Below are 21638 nucleotides of genomic sequence, written 5' to 3'. Positions count from 1 at the left end.
GGACCGGGGGGCTGGAACTGGGGTGTTGTGTGATAACTAAAAGGCAAAGGCCACCCCCATGTCCAGTTCAGTGAGGAGACCTGGCTTGCTTATAAGGTGGAAACCGAGGCACAGCCAGGTCATAATAAGACGGTTTACTCACCTAGGGAAAAAACAGCTCTTTTCCCACGTGTGTGTGTGTGTGTGTGTGTGTGTGTGTGTGTGTGTGTCTCTGTCTCTGTGCGTGTGTGCGCGCGTGCGCGCGTCAGGGTGTGTTCAGCTTTAGGGAGCTATTTAAACAGCGCAGTTTGGCTTCAGTCTCAGGTATGTCTAGGTTTAAAGCCAGTGACAGCAACTATATTTGTAGCATCACATTTGCCTCTACCAATTTTTAACCTTTCTCAGTGCTTTCTGTCTACTCTTAAAAATCTCTTCAGAGTCCTGGGGTGAAGGGCGGGGCTGAGGCAATTAAGTCCACCTTAGGGCCATGCAAAGTGATGCCCTGAGAAGCATCCTCAACCAGCACCTTCACACCTGGGCGCTGTCAGGACCTCCCCAACCTGGTGTGGGAGGCGGCTCAGCGGGAGGTCCCCCAGGCACCACGCTACCATCTGCTCAGGGTCCCCACTGCGGGGCTCCCACCACCGCCCACACTGGCCCAGCACCTGTAAGTACGTTTCCAGGGCCGTCCACGCGTTCCAGTTTTTCACATTGGGACCCTTGCCCAGGTAGATTCTGACTCTCTTCTCCCGAACTGGGGGCCACAGAGCGATATTGGCTCGTCCTCGAGGGATGCCCAGGACCGTCTCGTGCACATAGACACACCACAGGTTGCAGGTGGCCTCGGTGGTGTGCGGGGGGAACTCCCACTCCTGCCGCTGCTGGTTGCGGCCCAGCTCGTGCACAGGGCCCCACAGCCCCTTGGTTCTGATGAGTTTCTCACTGATGAGCTCCTGCACCGACTCCAGGTGACACATGATGGGGTAGCCTGCGTGCATCCAGCCTGGGAAATGCAGGAGGGGGAAAAGAAGGTTAGAGCGCTCCCCACCCATCTAACAAAATTATTCTCTCTATTGTATCTCCCAAAACACCCAGTCCCCGCTGACCCCATGACTTCCAGAACCCTGTAATGCTCAGAAAGGCAAAACCCAGAGCCTCCCGGGCCTTCCTCCTTACCCTCTCATTTTGTAATAATGCTTTCATCGCCGCTCTGACTGGCTATGGGAGCTGAGGCAGGTTACAGATCGCCGTTCATGTTACTATTCAATTTTTCTGTTTCTCTGAGAGTGCTCTGTCTGTGTGAACCCATCATTATATTCTTTTCTCAAAATTAAGAACTTGTGGTTCTCATTCTTTAGACATGGGATTGCCCACGTCGACACTACCTTATAGTGATCATCTACATAAGCCAAGAAAACTAAGGTCCAGAGAGATTTCCTTGGTTCTTTAATTTCTATACATCCTTCATTTTTCAGGCCTCTTGACCTGCTGGCAAAGATCTCTTTATTCAGTGCTTTCTCCCAACACCTGTGACCTAGGAAGAGGCCCTCGGTCGGTTTTATCCACTCCTTGAAGTCCCCTGATGGAAGTCTGTGAAAACCCAGCATGTATTTTCTGCACCATTCCCACTGTTTGATAACATCTCTTGACTAAAACTGTTACATATTTTAACATACTGTGTACATATAGTTCTACAGCCTGCTTTTTATGTGTCACATAACCTCATCATACTTCCTTATGCCATCAAAATATCACTTTAAATGTCTTCCTTAATGTCCACTGAAGGTATACACAATACATTACTGAACCATTCCATAACTGTTGGGCACTTAGGTAGTTTCCAGTGTTTTGTTGGGGGACACAGTGAGTCTTTTTTTTTTTTTTGACGCATTTTTTCCCTTTCCATTTAAATAGCAAGGATTACATTTTATATGCCTTGCCATAAGAACATTTCTACCCTCCTGGCTGCCCACTGCATGGCTGTTGCAAGAAGGAAGGCCCTAAGGGGGGGCAGCATGCACAGAGGTTCGCCCCAGGCACCCACCAACTGAGATCTGCACGTCGGCAACGATCCTCTGAGGCAGACGCAGGGGGAAAGGCTCAGCCCCTAGCCGGGCCACGGCCTGCATCACCTCGTCCCAGAGGCGTAGCAGCGGCTCAGGGTTCTCCAGAGTGCGAAGGTTTGCGGTTGGCACCGTCAAGATGATGTTGTCTGTAGCCAGCTCTCCCCAGGGACCTGGATTCTCCTGGATACGCCTCTTCCATTCCTCCTGGGATGTCTCCCCTGGAAGACAGGCCAGAGCGCTTGAAACTTGTTTTCCCAAATCCCTGACATTAACACGTTCAACTTGCACCCCAGCAGGAGAACACCAATGCCATGAACAGCCACATACCTGCTCTATCCTTCGTCTGCAAAGGTCCCATGGATGGGATACGGTTTGGTCTTTATCCCCTCAGCCTCAAAGCTGACTGTAAGGAAGCTTCCCTCCCTTCCCTCCACCAATCCGAATCTCCCTCTTCCCATACCAGGCAGCCCCAGATGACCTCCTCACCCCCAGCTCTCCCTGTCCCTCGGGCTCGCTCCAGGGCGTCCACTCACCTAGCCTGTAGTAGGGAGCATGCACAGCCCCCTTAACCGTGACAGGCACGGAGCCCAGCTTGCTGCCCTGAGGCACAATGATGTACAGGAGGCCCCCCCAGAGGCAGGTTATCGACTTCGTGGGCTTGTCCAGGCAGCAGCGGTTAATCACAAGGGGACCTCGGAACAGCTTGCTGGCCCTGGTCAGGTCATCGGTGTGGCAGCCAATCTGCACCTGGAGCAGAGAGATCCCCCACCTAGTGACCCTGGGGCATGCACGAGCCAAAGGGGAGAGCGCCCAGGACATGGGGACAGAAAGGGTCACGGGGCCATGACCCTAGGCAAGTCCAGGCGTCCCACCATTTATAAGCCCTGTGCGCTAAACCCATGAAATTGTATCATCCCTCAAGGTCGTATGGACCAGATCGTGAAAATTCACTCTCGGGGCGTGTCAAACAGCTCCACAAAGGGTCACGCTGAGACGCTGCTGTAGGGGCACCGGGTGTGGCCCAGATGCTAATTCTGAGGTGGGCGACTCCCACACAGAGTCGTTTGCTGTCTCTGTAACAGCCAGAATCCTAGGCTGCCTATTCCCCCGTGGTGATTCTGGCTTTGGGAAGGGGCAGAGGGGATCCTGCCTTTTGACCTGAGAGGCCCAGTGGGAGAAAACGTGACCGGCTGATGTGGAAGATTGATTCAGTTCCACCTGTTCTCCCAGGCCCCTATTCCTGCGCCAGTGGAGTCACCCCTGTCCTCAGAGGCATCCTGGGACTGCTCTCCCGGGTTTATGCTAAACAAGTTCCGGGACAGACACAGGCACAAAACAGACGCTAACCATCACGATGACCCACAAGGGGGGTAGAGCAGGACGGCAGCTTAACGTTGTGAATACGGTGTGTGCATGTGAAAGTGACAGAGCTGACGCGGACCGGGCAAGCTAGGAACAGTGTATGGTGTCACAGGGAAGAAGCTGGAGTCAGAAGGACCTCATGCTTTGATGTGAAATGTACACGGGGTGGAACGTGGGCTAAGATTTATTGGACTGTGTGCTATGGCACCAGCCATCTGGTACCTTTCTTATTCCCCACTCTATGACATAAGTTAAAAGCACAAAACTTGAGCCAGAAGCTGGTTAGGTTTGAGTCCTGGGCGCTGAAATGTATCAAATCCATACATTTCAATCAATCAGTTAGCTGTTCTACACCTTGGCTGCTCCATCCTAAGCAGCTAAGGGGGTAGAAGTACATGCCCTTAGTGCCAGCTGGTTTTGTAGGAAGGTCAGGTAAGATGCCCACTATGAAAGCAAGAGCATCCGGCTTCCGTATTTGGGTTCCACGTTACGTGGTGAGATGGGGCATGCCTTACCTTCAGGTCAGCAGAGGCAGCGGCTTCAGGCAGCGAGACCTCTATAATTTGCCTCCCGGGTATGTAGAGCCCGGTGCTCATCCAGCAATACCTGGTGCCTGCCAAAAGCAAAGGAAGAGTAGACGTTACCCTTCCTCCGTGATTCCATCGCCACCCAGCTTCCAGAGTCCCTTCACGAGCTCTGCACATCTTCCTGCCTCCGTGCCGCTCTGGCTCTACTCTTCCAAACATCACCTAAAACCTCAATCCCCATCTCCTTGAGAGTGCACGGCAGAGGACGGAGATGGCCCCCTGGGGGTGATCAGATCTGGAGCTGAGCTGCTGAAGTCATCACGACCCATTGCCCTCCAGTTCCCACCCGCCAGGCTCCCACCCCTCATTCCTTACCTGGATTGTTGCAGTTGACCTCAACAGTGATAGGAGATTCCGAGGGGCGCAGGTAGGGGCTGCTGTACATATCCTCAATTTCTGGGACTAACAGAGAGAGGTCGCTTCCAGAGTGGGCCAGCCCAGTGGCCAGGGAAAGCATAGCACCCCTGCAGCAGTCGTTGATGACAGGGTTCTCTCGGGTCGCTACTGGGAGCCGATAGCGACTCAGCAGCTTCCTTAGGAGCCGATGCACCGACATGTAGGCAGGGATCTCCTCTGCGGGGATCTGCAGGAAGGCTGCGCCATCCGGTCCCAGCTTTGCCAACCAGCCCTTCTCCACATTCCCTCTCTTCCTGCCCATTATAACCTGGAACTCGGCCAGGGTGGAACGGAAGTGATAGGTCCTTATCCCTGCCTTAGGAGTACGAAAGGGCCCAGGGTTGAGGCTTTGGCTGGTGATGCTAATGCCAAAGGGGTTGAGGAGGAGGTTTCCTGGGAACCGAGCCAAAGGGGACACTCCTGGGTTCTTGAAGGCCCACCACCAGGCTTGGGCTCCAACAAACAGGCCCCCGCCCTCTGCTACAAACTCCTGCAGCTCCTTGACTCCCACATCGCTCACGGGCTCAAAGCAATAGACACTGGCATCGCTGGTCAGATTGGGCTCAATGCTGCTGTCTATGCCCCCCACTGCAAGCAGCCCACTCAGAGTCCTCAGTTCTGTCTGCACCACGACCTTGCCTCTGCGGCCCGCGTCCAGCCAGCGCACAGCATTGAGCAGAAAGGGGCCCAGTTTACCAACGGTGAAAAGGACCTTGTGGCCAGTCACGACCACCCGGCCCCGGCCGTAGCGGGCAGCCGCTATGACACAGCCATGGTAGGAATCTAGCCCCAGGGGAAAGGCTAAAGCCCCGTGCACTAGCAGCTGGGACGGGAAACAGTCCGAGTTGCTGATGTCCAGCTCAGAAATCCCGTGCAGGAGTTCATCTCTGTCCTCGGAGAGATCGTCTTCACAACTGCAAAAGACACACGTGTTCTCTATTACAAAGCGCTCAGAACAGCACACAGCAAGTGTCAGACTTACTAATGCCATTTTTAGCTCTTACAAGGGAACTGGGAGAACAAAGTGGGCAGACCCGGCCTCACTGGGTATGGAGACTTGTTGGAGGGAAGACAGAGGCACTCAGCATTAATTCCGCTCTTTCTCTGTGTGCAAACCCTCCAAAGGAAATCTCGAAAGAAGTCCTGCTGGGTGTACCCAATACCGTATCTTAAATATACTGGGTTTAAGTGTTTGTTTCAGCCTTTTAAACACTATACAAAGAACTGAATGGAAAATCATGATTTCATTCTTATAAGGAGGCTTGTTTATAATTTCACGCATTGAATTTTCTACAAATAAAGTCAACAGAGCGCTGAGTCAGTCAGTGGCGTTAGTGAAGAATCACTATTATCTCAAAAGGTGGGGCAGGGAGCTGACCAGCCTCAACTCTAGTGGGACTCTCCTGTTACGTGAACCCAAGAGGATTGACTGCCTACACCCAGAATCCCACACATTCATTGCCGGCCCAACAGGGGTGATACACATCTGTGCTATCACCTGTTCCTATCTAAGGGTAACAAACTCCTATAAGACTTTCAGGACACCTATAACCCCCAAAATGGGGGAAGCAGCCCCAGGTAATGGGATTATGAGGGGGTAAGAGGTAGAGTGATCTCTAAGCTTGAGGTCCCAGAGCTGGTTAAGTCACTCTCGTTAGGTAAATCTCTGGCAGCCGTATGGTCAGAGGCAGTTGTAAGGAAACACTGAAAAATTTACAGTATTTGTGTTGTACTCTCTGTGGTTGGCAGAGCTGTAATTAACTGATGGGGAAACTATAGTCCTCTTAGCAGGTACATACCTTTCCTGAAGATAAAGGTATCACCCTACAAGATGACTCTCCACCTCCTTGAAGCACTAGCCATTAAAATCATTCAACTAGCTGTTCGTGCCCTGATTCCAAATTTACCAAACAACCTTGTGATAATAATAGTACTTCCCAGGATCATCTGCCTAAAGAAAGAAGTCACTGGCCAGGAAAACCAAAATCTTCTATTTTTTTGTGACATAGTTCTCTAGCAACATCTTAGTATATCTTTAATTTTCTGATTCTAAAGCAAAAAACATTCGTTTTTAAATTTAAGTACTTTATGCATACAAAATTAAATAGAAAATGTTTTAGATCTTTTTTTTAATCTTTATTGAAGGTGTGGCACATATATACAATGTAATATTACTCAGCCATAAAAAGAAACGAAACTGAGTTATTTGTAGTGAGGTGGATGGACCTAGAGTCTGTCATACAGACTGAAGTAAGTCAGAAAGAGAAAAACAAATACCGTATGCTAACGCATATATATGGAATCTATAAAAAAAGGTTATGAAAAACCTAGGGGCAGGACAGGAATAATGACACAGATGTAGAGAATGGATTTGAGGGCTTGGAGTGGGACGGGGAAGCTGGGGTGAAATGAGAGTAGCATCGACATATATATACTACTGAATGTAAAATAGTTGGCTGGCGGGAAGCAGCAGCATAGCACGGGGAGATTAGCTCGGTGCTTTGTGTTTTAGTTCTTATCACGAGTTCTGTTCATAAATTTCATGCAATTAATTGTTTTACAAGTGTAGTCAGTGAAGAGGTGATTTACATTGGTATTAAGGTTTGTACATTAGCCTGTTACGACAAGATGAGCAATACTGAATGTGCAAAGTTGAGACCCAGACACTGCGTCACTAGCAGGACCCTAGATGCTCCCTGCTGAGTTGGAAGCATCGTCAGAGACGTGTCTGTTATTTCTGACAGCCATGGCTTATATGCAGGGGGAGATAAATGTTTCATAAAAAAACTTGAATTGGATTTTTACTTTTCCCTCTCTGTTCTGAAATGAAACAAAAGTTATTAAAAAAAGACAATAAAATCATGATAGCACTAGATTCACTATATTTCAAGAAGGGTGCAATCAGCAAGCTGGGACAGGAGGAATTTATAGGAAATATAAATCAAATGAAATCAGACTGATCAGAAACCCAAGAGAACAGAAGAGTCTGTAACTGCACATGTGTGAAAGAGAAGATCAAGAAAACGAACAGGGATTAATCATCATTTGTGAAAACAGCTATCCTTCCTTGCCTTGTTCTCAATCTCAGGGTATTTCACCATTAAGCATGTTCTTAGCTGTAGGTTTTTCAAAGAGGACTCATCACACTGAAAAAGTTCTCTTTTATTTCTAGTTAGCTGAAATTTTGTCATGATTTGACACTGAATTTTGTCAAAGGTTTTTTTTGGTCTGTGTACATCTGTTGAATATGTATGGTTTTTCTCATTTATTCTGTATTAACAGAATAATTAATTTGATATTTGAATGTTAAACCAGCCACGCATTCCTAGAATAAGCTTTACTTGGTCATGATGTAGTGTCCTTTTTATATATTGCAGTCTACTTACAATATTTTATTAAGAATTTTTGTATCTATGTTCATGAGGGACATTGTTCTGTAGTTTTCTTGTCTTGCAATGTCTTTTTCTGGTTTTAGCATCAGAGAAATAATGTTTTAATAAGTTACAGAAACTTTCCTCTCCTCTTATTTTCTGAAAGAGTTCATGTAGCGTTAGCATCAAAAAAGATACAGTCCAAACTGTAAGCAGTGATTACCTCTGGGAAGAAGTAGTAAGAGGCAGAGGTGGAGGACGAAGATCTTTCACTTTTTACACTTTGGGACTATTTCTCTTTTTTCCTGTAAGCATATTATTTTGAAATTGAAAAAAGGAAAATGTGCATAAAAAGGAAAAGAAAACTGAATTGTGACTTAGCAATTTCTCTGCTAAAGTGGCATATCTTCCCACTTGAATTCACTCTCTAAAAACTTCTAATTTATTTTGTGAGAACCAGTTAATACAATTCTACTATACATGGCTAGGACTGTAGTAAGACGCTCAGAGTTAGGTAGGTATGCTCACCCCATCTTGCAGGGCCATGACCCTGACCAACACCTGCAGTTAGCATTCTATCTATCCTAGCAATGACCTCCAAAGACTTGTGGATCCTTGTTACAAATAAGCTTATTAACATCTGTTCAGGTATTTTTGTTTTCCAAACTTGGGGAGTCACATACACGTTGATTATCTTCAGGAATTTGGCAGTTCTCTTGTTGCATTTCGGCTCATTTGAAGTAGTCAATTTTCAAAATCCTGAAATCTTCATAATCTGAAATTCAAAGACTTTTCTATATAATATCCCTTGGCCATCTTTCAAAATGCAGTAGAGATGTCTATATACATATATATATGTGTGTGTGTATATATACATACGGCATCAATTTAGATAACGTTTGCCAATTCAGGTTTCACAGGGGTGTTTTCAAGCCAAGGAATTTGGAGCACGTGGACATTTCAGAGCATGACCACTGTTCGACGTGCTTTCTCTGCATCTCTGATGACCGTGAATATACAGGGATTACCGAAGACTGAAAACCAGTCTCAATGGAGTAATGGCTGAAATGAGGGCAAGGACCTTCTACTCCAGCACTTCCCATTTAGAGGGAGAAAGAGAGTTGAAAGCACACGCTAAGGTCATGGCGTGCAGTTGCTGGCAGCGAGCCCAGGTTTCCAGGTTCTACCGAACATTGATATCACAAGCCCTCTTCCTACAACAGTTACTTGGTTTTTGTGACTTCCTCCAGGCCTGGTTATTGGAGACGTTTCTGCTCTTCTAATTCTCAGACCTTTGGAAATCATTTTTTTGAAATAAGAAATAAAGCCTGAGACATAGCATATACCGAATAAATTGCTGGCTAAATGAATGGATGAATGAACACACATAGAACTAGAACTCTAACAGAAGCCTGAGATTTGTGTTAAAATGAGACAAGGGCCTTCTTAGCCGTAAAACAGATTAAACTATTGTGGTTGATTCTCCCCAAACCTCCCTCAGATCGGTTATCTAATGATATGTTTAATCAGCATCAAGTCCTTTTATCGGTAAAGCCAATTCAGTGTCTAGTCCCTGTTTTGTTAAATGTAGAAAGAGGGTAAAACATGGCAATCCATCATGATGCTGCTGCCTCAGTTTGGTGGATGAAGTAGGAAAAATACCAGTTAAAATATCAATAGCTGGGCTTCCCTGGTGGCGCAGTGGTCGAGAGTCCGCCTGCCGATGCGGGGGACACGGGTTCGTGCCCCGGTCCGGGAAGATCCCACGTGCTGCGGAGCGGCTGGGCCCGTGAGCCATGGCCGCTGATCCTGTGCGTCGGGAGCCTGTGCTCCGCAACAGGAGAGGCCACAACAGTGAGAGGCCCGCATACAGCCAAAAAAAAAAAAAAAAAAAAAAATCAGTAGCTTGTACAACTGGAGAAACGTACATGACTTGGGGCAAAGCAGCATAATGATGGCTGCCAAGTAATTTTCAATGTTTGGAAATGATATTCATGACCTCATACGCTTACATTACCACAGCCTGAAGGCTGATGTCAAAATAATGAAAGTGTTTTAGGTACTTTGAACATGTTTCTTAATTCATTTAATCCTCACAACCACCCTTAAAGGTAGTCATTATTAATCCTACTTTAGAGATGAGGCTTACTTATGGCTCAAGGTTTTAGAGCAAGCACCAGACAGAGCTTGGGAACTTACTAAATTTGGCCTCCACTAAAATCTGTGCTTTTCCCAGTAGATATGAATTCTCTTACTAGAATCCTGAGTCTTGAAATGAGGCTGTGTTTATGACAATGGATCCAGTGTTTGTTCAAATGAAATACTTAATAGAAAGAAGGTGGGACTGGTTCTGCATTTAAAGTACAATAGCCATTGCCCTCAGATCTGGAGATACAGTGGAGACCTCCGAGGATAAGCGGATGGAAGATTAGAAATTGTTCAGGGAACAGAGTACAGGCAGTGTGGCCATAGAGACAACATGGTGGCCAGTGCTCTAAGTGCAGATCATGGTGCTTTCCAGGCAGCAAGTGAGGGCAGTGACTATGAGACTTGTGTCCTGATATCTGCAGGTATTCTCACCAGGCTAAGTAGATCATCTGGTTTTATTATTCAGGGTTTTATTTTTCCATCATAAAATTAGTAACTTCTTCTGATAAAAATTTGATTCATCTTGATAAGACCTGTGGACAGTTTATTCTTGGAAGGTTCATCCTAATATCTTCTTTAGAATTTAATTTAGTAAGAAATGCACAAGTAGCAAGGTTAAAGCTATCTTAATTCACTCTCGCATGTTCAAATATGGGTTTAAAAATAAATAAGATATTTGGGCAGAGTAACTAAACCCACAGGGACTTTCAATGTGAACCTGACAGCCTGTGATGGAAATAATCTTCCTTCTTGAATTCTAATAGAAGCATGTTGGTGTCTAGTATTGCTGAAAATGCGTTGATGATAATGTTATACAGTATTACATAATTACAAGAACACTAAAGAAAGATCCAAATCTTCAACAGTAGGCAAATGATTAAATAAATGAGGTATATACACTGGCATTTGCATAAAATGAATCAAGTATAATTTTAAAGATTACATAGAATGAAAAAGTTTATGAGCAGAATTCAAGATAGCATGTATACTAAGATGACAAGGGAGCAAAATTATGAATGAGTGGGGAAAATAATGTGCAAAGGTGAAAAGAGAATTGTATTGTGGGTTTATGATTTAATAATTTTAAAATGAAAATAAAAAAACAAGAGATCCAGCAATGTTGAAAAAGTAATCTAAAAGAGTATCCAATGAAGAAGAATCATAATTCAAAAGTACAGTTGACCCTTGAACAACATAGGTTTGAACTGTGCAGGTCCACTTCTACACAGGTTTTTTTTTAATACTAAATACCACAGTACTGCACGTTTCGTAGTTGGTTGAATCTAAGGATACGGAACCGAAGATACAGGGGGCTGACTGTAAGTTATACGTAGATTTTCAACTGTGTAGAGGGATGACCCAAACCCTCAAGTTGTTCAAGGGTCAACGGTATTGGCAACACTGCACATGCATGTGTGTGTGCATGTTTCAGAAATATTAGAAAAGAAAGTGGAAAAAAAGTGATCTATTAACGACTTAGAATTTTTAAAATATTTTCTGCTTATTAAATAAAAAAGCATTTGTGTGTCATAAAGATGTGGAAGATTTTACATGTGATTTCTGAATTGCATGTGAAGCAAGGTAATGAAATATATGCCTTCTTAAAAAATTTGATAGGAAGTTTGAAAATTAGAGTTTATACCTGAAAATCATCTCTCAGTATCCCACAATCAAGAGATCTACCTGTTACTGACATTTGGGGCTTTCTTCTTATGTAATATTTTCTACATATAGCTATATTTTTTTTTAACAAAACTGGGAACATATTGAACCACCATTAGTATCCTATTTTGTTTCACTTAATAGTATCCCCAAAGAGCTTTCCCTTGTCCTTAAATATTCTTGGAAACATAATATGTTTAATGGTTAGTTAATAATCCATTGTATAGTGTTCTATAATTTCTACTCTTCCCAATAACAAATAATGCTGAATTGCAATCCTTATACATGAATCTGATTATATCTCAGATTATTTATTTTTTAAAGTCCTATTTTAACAAATATATTTTCAAAGGTTGAGATTTAATTTACATAAAGTAAAATTCACACAATTTAGGTTTATAATTAATGAATTTGGATAAATGTATAGTTTGGTAACGACCACAACAGGAGGTGGGAGAAAGATAGGTTGATGCTGACCTTTCAGCATTGTTTTGATTTTTTGAACTCTGTGAATATATTACTTTGTAGAAGGAAGGAAATAAGGGATGAGCAAGGGAGAGGGAAGGAGGGAGGGAAGGAGGGTTGGATGGAACACACATACTGGGTGCTTGAGAGCTAATATTAAGGAAACTGGGGTGAGGAGGAGAGGTTTTTCTTTTCTGTTTTTCCCTACTCATCTCAACCTATTTCCTTTTTTTTTTTTTTTTTTTTTTTTTGCGGTACGCGGGCCTCTCACTGTTGTGGCCTCTCCCGTTGCGGAGCACAGGCTCCGGACGCGCAGGCTCAGCGGCCATGGCTCACGGGCCCAGCCGCTCCGCGGCATGTGGGATCTTCCCGGACCGGGGCACGAACCCACGTCCCCTGCATCGGCAGGCGGACTCTCAACCACTGCGCCACCAGGGAAGCCCCATAGGTATTTCTTAATGTAGATAAGTTAAGAAATGTATATATGTGACACACACACACAGACATATAATCTCTTGTACCTTTTCCTTCTCTTCATTTCATCTCAGCCAATTAACTTAGGAAATCATTGCTGCCATCTTGAATCCATCCACAAGTCAAAAAATGACCCTCATAACATATAAGTAATTCTATGATATACCTACCTGCACAAGCACAGAGTCAAGAGTTGCAGTGACGTCTTACCTAGTGAATAACCGACGCTAATAACCCATAATCTCCACAGGAGATTCTATGCACGTCCCTTATTAAGTCTGATTTTTCCTCCTGCGTTAGCCTTCAAGTTGATTTCCCACGTGCACGCATGCACATACACACACACACACGATTTAACCAAAAGGCAAAACATTCAGATTCAGTGATGATGAGAGATGATATAGGCATAGCCAAAGAAAAAAGAGGTATGATTTTGATAGAGAAAAACATCTTTTAAGGCAACTAAAGGGGATTACGTTGTTAAGAAATAGAATTACGCCCAAGTTTTACCTTCCTGTCCCTTAGAATGAAGATCACTAGTAAGCTGAAGTTTGAGCAATTTGATCAATCCCTGTGCCTCTGAACAACTCTCTCCTCGCTGCACATATGAGAATGGAGCTGTGGGGTGTTCCAGGAGTTCCATGCCAAGGAGAGGCCACAGCTCGTTCCCTAAGTCTCTGTACGACCCTGGTGTACCGTCCTCACTCAGTCTACCTCGTTCTGCTCCCACCGGACAGAAATACCAATGCTCTTTGCTCCAGGGATGCTGAGAGTTTTCATGCACAATATAAGGTGTGGCCTCGTGTGATTTTTCTACTTCTGGGACTACTCCAGCTTCTCATCTCTCTCTTCATCCATCCAACACATGTTTACTGAGCACCTACTAACCTGCTCCGTGTTCAGCACCATATGAGGTGCTGGAGCACAATGTGAAGGGAACAGGCTGGGCAAGGCCCTCAAAGAACTTTCTGTGTAGCCTGTCTTGGAACCCATCAGCTGCCTCCTTCATCCTTCATCAGCAGGTCTTTTGCTTCCAGAGATAAAAATCATCTCTGACTCCTAGATTTAAGACCTAGCACATAGAACTTATGCCATCTTTCTGGTATCTCAACTTCTAAATCCTCTAGTTTTTACTTCCATCCTAACCCTATCTGGCTGGACATTGCAAAACCTTTCGCACAGCTCTCTAGACTTTGTCTTACTGGACCCCTCGTGTCCGTCTTCCTTTGCCTTACACTTCAGTTGCAGGCAACCTTCACCTGTCACCTTCCTGGATTAGTCATGTGAACCCTGGGATTCAGCAATATATTTTACTAAACAAGATGCCGGGGGACATAATGGTCACTAAGATGTTTCTCCCCTCAAAGAGCTAAGTGATCTGGTCTGAGGAGGCAACAGGGATCCTGCCCCTCCTGCCCCTCAGGGTATTTTAATACTCTGGTTGATTTATGGCGAGTCCACGTTGAGTGCCAAATTCTCTTCTGTTAGCCTGGGAGTAGCCTGAAGACAAGAACCACCTTCTGCTTTTTAACCTGGGACCAGCTCCCCACTGGGGTGATGCACTCACCTAACTAAGACTGGGATCTTGGGCATCTTCTTAGAGACTTTAAAGAAACTCGTGTCCCCTTTATTGTCGGTGAAGTACACGCCGGCCACGCTGGTCACAAGGTTCCCAGGGAACGTGAACAGAACCCTTTCATCGTCGCCCTGGTTGGCCCAGTCCCAGGCTTGGCCTCCGACTAGCAAGCCCCCTCCACGTTTCATGAACTTGACCAACTTTTCAGTCATGATTTCGTTGTAGGCATCAATACAGTAAACCCCCAGGGAGTCTTTCACTTCTGGTTCAACCTTGGCCTCTACACCAGAGCCCTCAAGGATTTTGGCCAGAGGTGCCAGGGATGGGTGTACACCAACAGGAGCCCCAGGGGAAGAGCAAAGCCAGCCCACTGCATTGAGGAGGAAAGGAGTGAGCTGGGCCTCCACCAAGTAGTCCTCGTGGGACACCACCACCAGGCGGCCTCGGCCATAGGAAGAGGCAGCAATGAGGACCTGGCCCATGTCATTCACCATCACCGGGAAGGAGGCCTCTCCAATTAGAAGCAGTTCACATGGGATGGCATCTTCGGGGACATCCCAGCTTGTCACTCCATTCATAAGGGCCTCAAAGGCAGCAGACGGAGTCGCCATGGCTGGATCGGCTTCTGCAGAGAGGAAAGCAAAGACTCAGCCTGGTGAAGAATGGATAAACAAACAAAGAAGCCACTAGCTGGGGCAATTCTTCCCATTAAGCAGATGAGACCGACACTGTGAACTGACTCGAGCACTCATCAGGGCCCTCAGTGTCTCCAATCCAGGAGACCCTGTTGTGCGCTGTCAGCTAACATTCTAAACAAGCTCGACATTTTGCATCACATAAGGAAGCAAACAGAAGTGAAGAATTCGGGCAGAATTGAGTCTCCAAAGACATATATTTAAGTACTAATTCCCAGTGCCTGTGAGTGTGATCTTATTTGGAAGTAGGGTCTTTGCAGATGTAATCAGGTTAAGGTGTGGTCATACTGGATTTGAGTGGGCTCTAATCTAATGACTAGTGTCCTTATAAGAAGAGGATATTTGGACACAGACACAGGTACACAGGGGAGAGACACACAGGCTACGAGAACATGTGGGCAGAGACTGGGGTGATGTCTCTGTGAGCCAAGGAATGCCAAAGATTGCTGGTACACACCAGAAGGTAGGAGAGAGGCATGGAACAGACTCTCCTTCAGAACTTCCAGAAGGAACCAAACCTGTCAACACTTGGATTTCAAACTTCTAAGCCTCCAGAACTGTTAGAGCAGGGGTCCCCAACCCCTGGGCCGCGGATCGCTACTGGTCTGCAGCCTGTAAGGAACTGAGCCGCACAGCAGAGGTGAGCGACGGGTGAAGCTGCATCTGCCGCTCCCCATCGCTCCCCATCTCTTGCATTACCGCCTGAACCATCCCTGCCCCCCCGCCCCCCCGGCCACCGCCACCCGTCCGTGGAAAAATTGTCTTCCACGAAACTGGTCCCTGGTGCCAAAAAGGCTGGGGACCGTTGTGTTAGAGAATACATTTCTGTTGTTGTAAGCTACTCAGTTTGTGGTACTTTGCTGCGGTAACCAGTGGAAACCAACGCAGTGGTGTAGCATGCTATCTCCCCACCCCAACTCCTCCCCATTTGGCTTCCACACTGATCGTATTAATCTCAGTTTGGGGCCAGAATTTCAGTCTGAAAAGTCTGGGTCCTCATAGAGGGTTCTCTGGTCACAGTCATAGGCTGGGTAAGAGGAAAGCAGAAGTCCTCTGGCTTGAGTCCAGGTCCCAGACAATCAGAAGCAATTTATGAACTTACGGCAGATTCTTACTTGCACCTGGACATAGCAGAGAAAGGTGTGTATGTCTGTGGATGCGTACTCACAAAACCCCTCTGCTTCTTCACCACAAGCTCCCCGCTCAAGGTCTCTCTGCAGTCTGAACTCCTCCATATGCACTTCACTGAAGCACTTCCCTCAAGGACAGACGTGTTGAATAGTCAGGACATCCAGGCCTCACTGACCACTCGGTGGGTCTGGACAGTGCTGCTCTCCTGGTCCTTGAGGCTATTACCACCTCCAACCTTAGGGCCTGAGCCAACCTCATCATGTGTAACCTCTCAAACCGCTTCATTCCTATCCTTCTCTTCCCTCTTCTGAACATGCAGATATTCTTTAGGTGTTTATCTCTGGCCCTTACTGCTTTTTTCCCTGTGAAAGAATATGCTCACTCAAGGTACTACGGCAAAGCAATTACGAGCTCAGGCTCTGGAGTTAGGCTGAACTTAGCTTCCTCGTTCATTAAGTAGGGATAATACTATCTACCACATAGGACTGTTCTGAAGATTAAAGGAATAGCATAGGTTAAGTGCCTTTCCATTATGTATTATATATGGATCTATAGATATGTAGACACATATACGTGTTCAATTATTATATATATATCTTTGCTTAAAATTACTTGGTTATGAATAAGCTATCTAAGTATGTGCAAAATAGGGAATTATTGTAAAGCGAAAACAAATCTAACCTAATGTTAGATTTTACCAACACTGGATTAAGCATTTATCGACTCTTGATTTTACAGGTGTCATATTTTGGAGGCAGTACTAATACTGATGATTGTTTAGTTCTCAAGGATTTCTACGGGCCCTTGGCAGAGGCCTTCTCTGTGCCTTCCCCAGGCCACAGATGCAAAGGCCCTGGTCCTGACATAAGCCATAAACTCAAGACCCCTATTGAAAGCACACTCTGCCATTTGTAACTGTCTCTGAAACTGAAAAGTCTTAAATGTATTCTTTTCCCTCCAAGTTAGCTCCTCTTGGGTAAAAACATAAGCTCGAGGTCCCTAGTTGTTAAAGAGGGTAACCTCCACCCCAGAGAACTACTGAGAAGATACAATCAGCAAACAGTTGGTTAATAAGAATCTGTCACGTCCCTGACTCCTCCTGGGGTCCACAAACAGCCAGGACAGCAAATGGCAAGGAGTCACAGTTGTGTCCCTTCTCTCTTCTGATCCATGTCCAGCTGGTCACAGTGTCGTTCGTCCTTCACGGTTTCCGATCACACTGCCGTTAACCTAGTTTGGGTCCTCAGCGATTCATTCCTGGACTGCACGGACCCGGCTTCTAAGTCACCAGCATCTGTTCTCGCCTTTATTCTTCTACAGCCACTGATTGTATTATTTCCCAGAAAAGAACCCCCCAGAGCTTCGCCTTTGCCCACAGGGGAAAATCTGAGCTTCCTCTTGGGGTTTAAGGCCCCCAGGGCTGCCTGCTTCTTACTTTCCAGCATATCTCTTGCAGCTTCCAGGATACTTGGCCTTCCTGGACATGCCCTGCTTTCATTTTAGATTCTCTTTCCGTTCTCTTTATTCCTGTTCCCTCTCCCACATCTTTCAGGCCACTGAAATCCTACCTTTCTGAGAGAAAATATTCACAGAAAAGGAAACTTAATAAATCTATGCAAATAGGCTCAATATCACGAATCAGGCAATTTAAATACAATGTACGTTGCCCATAAGATTGTCCAGAAAGAAGGGGGCAAAAAAGAAAGAGGAAGAGGAGGAGAGGAAGGTAAAGATAATAATGTCCAATGCCCCAAGGCTGTGGAAACACTAGCACGATCTGTTAGAAGGACTGAGAATCTGAAAGCAATCTGACAGTGGCAACTCAGTTTCAAAGGTGTGCCCATCTTAAGATGAGCAGGCCTACTGATAACCTTTCTTACAAAATAAGAACAGCAGTATTAAAGATATACGCACAAGGATGGTCACTGCCCAACAAAACTGCAAATGGAGATAGATAAGTGAAAATCTAGACAGGGAGATAGATAGATGACAAACAATATTCCCTAGAACCATTTTTGACTTCCGTGGGTACAGGATCTCTAACCCAAAGTCACGGCTACCCAACTTCCATGTAACCCCCGGATAGGCCATGGCACCGAACCTGAGACCCTGGGGCACAGCCCCCAGGCGGCCACCCGTACACACGCTGTGAACAACTGCCATGCTCCCCCCAGCGCTGATACTCCAGACACACCCAGAGCAGGGAACTCGCAGTTCTGCCTCACTAGTTGTACTCCGAGCTAGTTCATGGGAGAAGTATCTGTAGAGAAGTGACAAAGGGATGGACAGGTGCCCTGGAGATTTGAAAAGTAGGGGACAAGGGAGAAGAGGGGTGCTTTTCCTGCTGAGTCTCCCACCTGGTTCCTGGGCTTGATGGGTGGCCTGAGGTGAGTGGGGTTTGGGTGGAACCACCTGAGCGCCCTTCCCTCTGCTGGTTTTCCTTGTTCCTTAGTCTGATAGCAAGGCTCTGAGTGTGGCAAGACAAGCTTTGAGAAGGAGAATGCTTGAGAAAAGCATGATAATCTGTATTATAGAATACCACGAGGCTTTCATAAAGAACAGCGTTAAACCTATTTTTCTTCTACCTAGAAGAATGTCCTAGATATATCTGAAGTGAAAATTTCAAATTGCTATAATATGTAGGACAAAAACCCACCTTTGTATGGATGAAGTTACTAACAATAGTAGTACTAGCAATTTTAGTAGTAGTGACGACAGTATAGTGCTTACCAGGTTGCAGGCATCATTATAAGCGCTTTACATACATTATTTAATCCTGACAATAGACCTATGAGGTATGTACTATCACTATCCCAATTTTAAAAATGCACAAGACCAAAAAACAAACAAAACAAAAAACCTGATGGCCAGAGAATTTGTTACTTGCTTAAGTCACAGAGGTGGTAAGTGGATCCTTCATTCAAACCCAGGAAATCTAGCACTGGAGTCCATGTTCTTAAGTACCAGAAATACATAAGCCTGTTACTAGGATTTTATATAAACAGAAAACGATGGAGGCCACATTTCAACGAGCTAACACTGACTGCATAGGAAAGGAAGAGGTGAACAGTATTCTTTCTCTTTATATAAGTCTGCACAACAATCCTTTGAATTGTTGCATGTATTTCTATTACAATTAAAAATAGCACAGGTGTCATGAAGAACCTAGGGGTAAGACAGGAATAAAGACGCAGACCTACTGGAGAACGGACTTGAGGATATGGGGAGGGGGAAGGGTGAGCTGTGACAGGGCGAGAGAGAGTCATGGACATATACACACTAACACCCGTAGTAAGGCAGGTAGATAGTGGCAAGCAGCCGCAAGGCACAGGGATATCGGCTCGGTGCATTGTGACAGCCTGGAGGGGTGGGATAGGGAGGGTGGGAGGGAGGGAGACGCAAGAGGGAAGAGATATGGGAACATATGTATATGTATAACTGATTCACTTTGTTATAAAGCAGACACACACCATTGTAAAGCAATTATACCCCAATAAAGATGTTAAAAAAAATAGCACAGGTAATATAAATTCAATCAAGTAAACACATTAAATGATTGAATATAAAAATGATTGGATTCATCAACTGATCCTATCTCACTCATTCTAAAATGTCTTCCTTCATCTCCCAAGTTGTGCATTTGTCCACCAATAAATGTGAATTCCTCCTCTGTGGAGGTTCCCTGAACTTTGTAGCTGGTTCTGTCCCCACTTTAACCAGCTATCAATGACTCCCACACTCAGTTTTTCAACCAAATGCTTCTTCTTTGTGCCTGAATCCCTGTTTGCCCTCCTAGCTTGGTGAGCGCAGATGGACATAGCCCGGGGTAATCTCTTATTTCTCCCCTGAAGTTTTTCATCCTTGGTTCTCCTTCTGTGGATCCTGCTTTCTCTCCCCAGGCCCGCTAACTAATGGAACCCAAGGCACTTCGGGAGTAGAAGGCACCTCAGGCACGACCTGTAACTCAAGGAGAGAGCTTTACAGATCCCTTACCCCTTCCACAAAGAGGCCCCATGGCACCTAAACGGGGTCTCCCTTTAAGAGACGTATCTAGAAGGCAAGAAGGGTAGTGGGCCTGCCTTGGATATGGCACCACATCCTGCACTGTAGCTTGATCTGAAATCCCCAAAGTAGAGTAAAGTAAGTATCTGAGGTCAGGGGACGTGATTTATATATCTGGATTCCCCACAAGAATGAAGAGGTGCTCCACGGGTGGACGACTGAATCATGGATGTGAGCGTAAGGGCAAACCTGGGATCAATTCTTCAGCATATAGCCACTCGGGCCTTGCAAAATGACCCATATCACAGACACCCAATCCTATAGGTCTTCTCGTCTTCACGCCTTTTTTTCCACGAACGCTTTGTTTATTTTTCCTTCTATGTCCAGTATCTTTTCCAGTGTCCACCATCTTCTGTTAATAGTAGCCAGAATTGGGGTGGGTTCATACCAGCCCAATCTTACTTATTTTTCACTTAAAATGGTTTAATTCATACATTTAAAAGAATATGTAATGCACGTGGAAGAATTTGGATGGTAAAATAATAAAACGATTTAAAAATTAAAACAAACTTCCATACACCAATCACCCAGATTAAACAACAGGCCGTTACTAACATCTTTGAAGGCCCTCTTGTGGCCCTCCAGAACCAGTTCCCCGCCATCCCCATAAAAACAGGCAGGATGCAGAACTCTGCTTTTTCTATTCCTCTAGTTTAATCTTAATGCGCACCCTTCTTTTTTTTTTTTTTTTTGTGGTACGCGGGCCTCTCACCGCTGCGGCCTCTCCCGTTGCGGAGCACAGGCTCCGGACGCGCAGGCCCAGCGGCCATGGCCCACGGGCCCAGCTGCTCCGCGGCACGCGGGATCCCCCCGGACCGGGGCACGAACCCGCGTCCCCCGCACCGGCAGGCGGACTCCCAACCACTGCGCCACCAGGGAAGCCCGATGCGCTCCCTTCTTAATTCCTAAGTTCCCCCTGGGCTCTCTGTCTTTCTCTCACTCACATTTGCTCACTTTTCTCACTAGGTAAATCCCAGGAAAATAGCATAATGTAGGAGTATGAGCGCATAAGTGAGACCTGAGTTAAAAAAAAAAAATCCAGGTGTTGCCTCTTCCTAGCTGTTGATCATCTGGCTTCAGAGGGTGTCCTGTCAAATGGACAATATGGGAGAGGGCCGGCCTTGACTCCGAGGGGCTGTCAGGACTAAGTTCTGGTGTGGGATCCTCCTCCCTCCTTTCCTCGCCAGGCCTTCACCAGGCCAGACTTTCCTCCCCAGGCCCAGAGCCAGTCTGCAAAGAGCATGTCGGTGACGTCAGAGGAGTGGAGAGGGGGCTGAGGTGGGGGGAAGCAGCAGAAGGAGGCGTGAGAGGAGGGAAGACAGAGGAAAAGCTCGTGTGCGTTGGCAGGGAATTCTCCAGGCCCGCTGGCATGGAGGTCTGGATTGGTTGGAGGTACACAGACCATCGGCTCCTCTTAGACACACACACACACATTCCCTAGTCTCGGTGGGGGCAGTGCAAGTGGGCGAGGGATCTCAGTCCCAGAGAGTGTCTGCAAAGATCAAAGGGCAGTAGGACAGAAGTGATGCTCTACCACCAGCTCCCCGTGTGACCCTGAGCAAGCCCTGCCACCTCCCTGGGCTACGGTAGTCTCACCCGATAAAGCTGCGAATTAGATGCTGTTTCTCTAGGCCATGTTTGTGCGCAACTCGACAACACAAAGC

General features: G+C 46.0%; 1 protein-coding gene across 4 annotated transcripts in view; it reads right to left on the bottom strand.

The window, feature by feature from the left end:
- TCAF1 (TRPM8 channel associated factor 1) overlaps positions 1 to 21638 on the bottom strand; it is a 44458-nt gene that overhangs the window by 4279 nt on the left and 18541 nt on the right. For all 4 annotated transcript variants that reach the window (XM_060156466.1, XM_060156467.1, XM_060156464.1 and 1 more), the window contains exons 2-7: positions 14078 to 14711; positions 4310 to 5304; positions 3923 to 4020; positions 2579 to 2792; positions 2024 to 2263; positions 645 to 982 (exon numbers count right to left, since the gene is read on the bottom strand). In XM_060156466.1, the coding sequence (XP_060012449.1) occupies positions 645 to 982; positions 2024 to 2263; positions 2579 to 2792; positions 3923 to 4020; positions 4310 to 5304; positions 14078 to 14697 (2505 nt within the window). In that variant the 5' untranslated portion in view covers positions 14698 to 14711. The remainder of the gene's footprint in view (positions 1 to 644; positions 983 to 2023; positions 2264 to 2578; positions 2793 to 3922; positions 4021 to 4309; positions 5305 to 14077; positions 14712 to 21638) is intronic.

The sequence above is a fragment of the Lagenorhynchus albirostris genome, chromosome 8, assembly GCF_949774975.1.
Source record: "Lagenorhynchus albirostris chromosome 8, mLagAlb1.1, whole genome shotgun sequence".
Lineage (NCBI taxonomy): Eukaryota > Metazoa > Chordata > Mammalia > Artiodactyla > Delphinidae > Lagenorhynchus > Lagenorhynchus albirostris.
The sequence above is the reverse complement of the archived record's forward strand: the minus strand, read 5'-3'. Positions and strand labels throughout refer to the sequence as shown.